Source organism: Lentinus tigrinus, assembly GCF_003813185.1.
Source record: "Lentinus tigrinus ALCF2SS1-7 unplaced genomic scaffold L226scaffold_159, whole genome shotgun sequence".
NCBI lineage: Eukaryota > Fungi > Basidiomycota > Agaricomycetes > Polyporales > Polyporaceae > Lentinus > Lentinus tigrinus.
The window spans coordinates 1,163-2,455 of NW_027138068.1; the positions used below are offsets into that span (position 1 = coordinate 1,163).

Genomic DNA, 1,293 nt, shown 5'->3' on the forward strand with positions numbered 1-1,293 from the left:
TGATCACCAATAGCATTCCGAATGGTGTCCGGTCAGGCGTCCGGTCAGCCGCTGCATTGTTCACGCAAGCCGGATGGGGCAACATACCGACGACTGCTATACGGATAAGTATACGGGCCGTGGGCAACCTTGCTGCGCACCGCCGTGGCGGCGGCTAAATGATGGTGTTCTGATGCGGACTCTTCTGACAACGACCAGAAATGGCGCGGACGTGGCCAGTTTCCAGAGGAGCAGGCAACAGACGAGCGGCAGTGATACCTGCTCGCGATGGCCAAGCGATGATAAGTACGTGTTGCGGGGCTGCCCGTAGTCAAGCGGGGGCTGTGTGCCTGGTGAGATCTATATCTATCGTGGATCCTTGATGTAGTTTAGTGTATGTATGTAGCTTGCCGGTCAGCCGGATGCTTACCGTGCCTCGTGCTGATGGCCACTCACAAATTATGGCTCCCTCGAGTACGCGATGCTATAGATTGCCAGAGCTATGCGACAGAAACTGCACAATGTTCAGTATAACACATCAGCTCATGGCAACCGGACGGATGGCTTACATTGTTACGCATACAGGATCTCCTTGCCCTGAAAATCGCCACCGTGATGGAGCGGAAACAGCGTGACGGCTATGGCGATTGATCCATAACCGACCCGGAGATACCGATCTCCGTACACGCAGACCGCATTGCACGTGGTAGGGTCTATTGCCCATCGCCATAGGGTTGTGATGCCAAACGGAGGCTGGTGCGTTCGCTGGAGCCCTTCGAGAGTGATGTTCGTGGTGTCGAAGAAGAGTACCATGGATCCGGCATCTCCGAAGTAGCGTGACTGGTAGGGACAAAGATACACCATCTCCAGACACCCTGCACCGGCAGCATACGCCATGGGAGGGATATAGTTGGTCGGCAACAGATTGCGGGGGTGATCGGAAAAAATGAAGCCTTTGAGAGCCAGGATGACCAGCCGTCGCCGGACGCCGGACGCCTCAATGTGGCGGAGCCGCCATGCGAGGCCACAGCGTCTCAGAGTCAGCGCGGGGTATGCGCACCCGGCCCCGATGGTGGAGACGAAGTTCATGAAGATTGTGCTTTCACAGTGGACGATGGGAAAGGTTGGGGTCGTATCCGGTGAGCAGTGAAGCTTGAGGTACCTTCGGGGACCTAGACGGTAGCAGTGGACCACCACACGGCCATGAGGAGGTCCTTTGGGTCGTCTCCAGACATGCGTCATAGGGATCCTCAGTAGGAGGACTGTCTTGAGGGCGTTGGAGTCGCCCGTGCCCACAGCAATGTCTAGGTCCTT

At 56.7% G+C, this 1,293-nt stretch overlaps 1 protein-coding gene across 1 annotated transcript; it reads right to left on the minus strand.

Annotated features, from left to right (window-relative positions):
• Nucleotides 1-552: 552 nt before the first annotated feature.
• Nucleotides 553-1,068, minus strand: L226DRAFT_577094 (uncharacterized protein; the record flags this gene model as incomplete). Its single annotated transcript, XM_067685511.1, has 1 exon — nt 553-1,068. One exon carries the CDS (start codon nt 1,066-1,068, stop codon nt 553-555), a length of 516 nt encoding a protein of 171 aa, XP_067528195.1.
• Nucleotides 1,069-1,293: the final 225 nt, after the last annotated feature.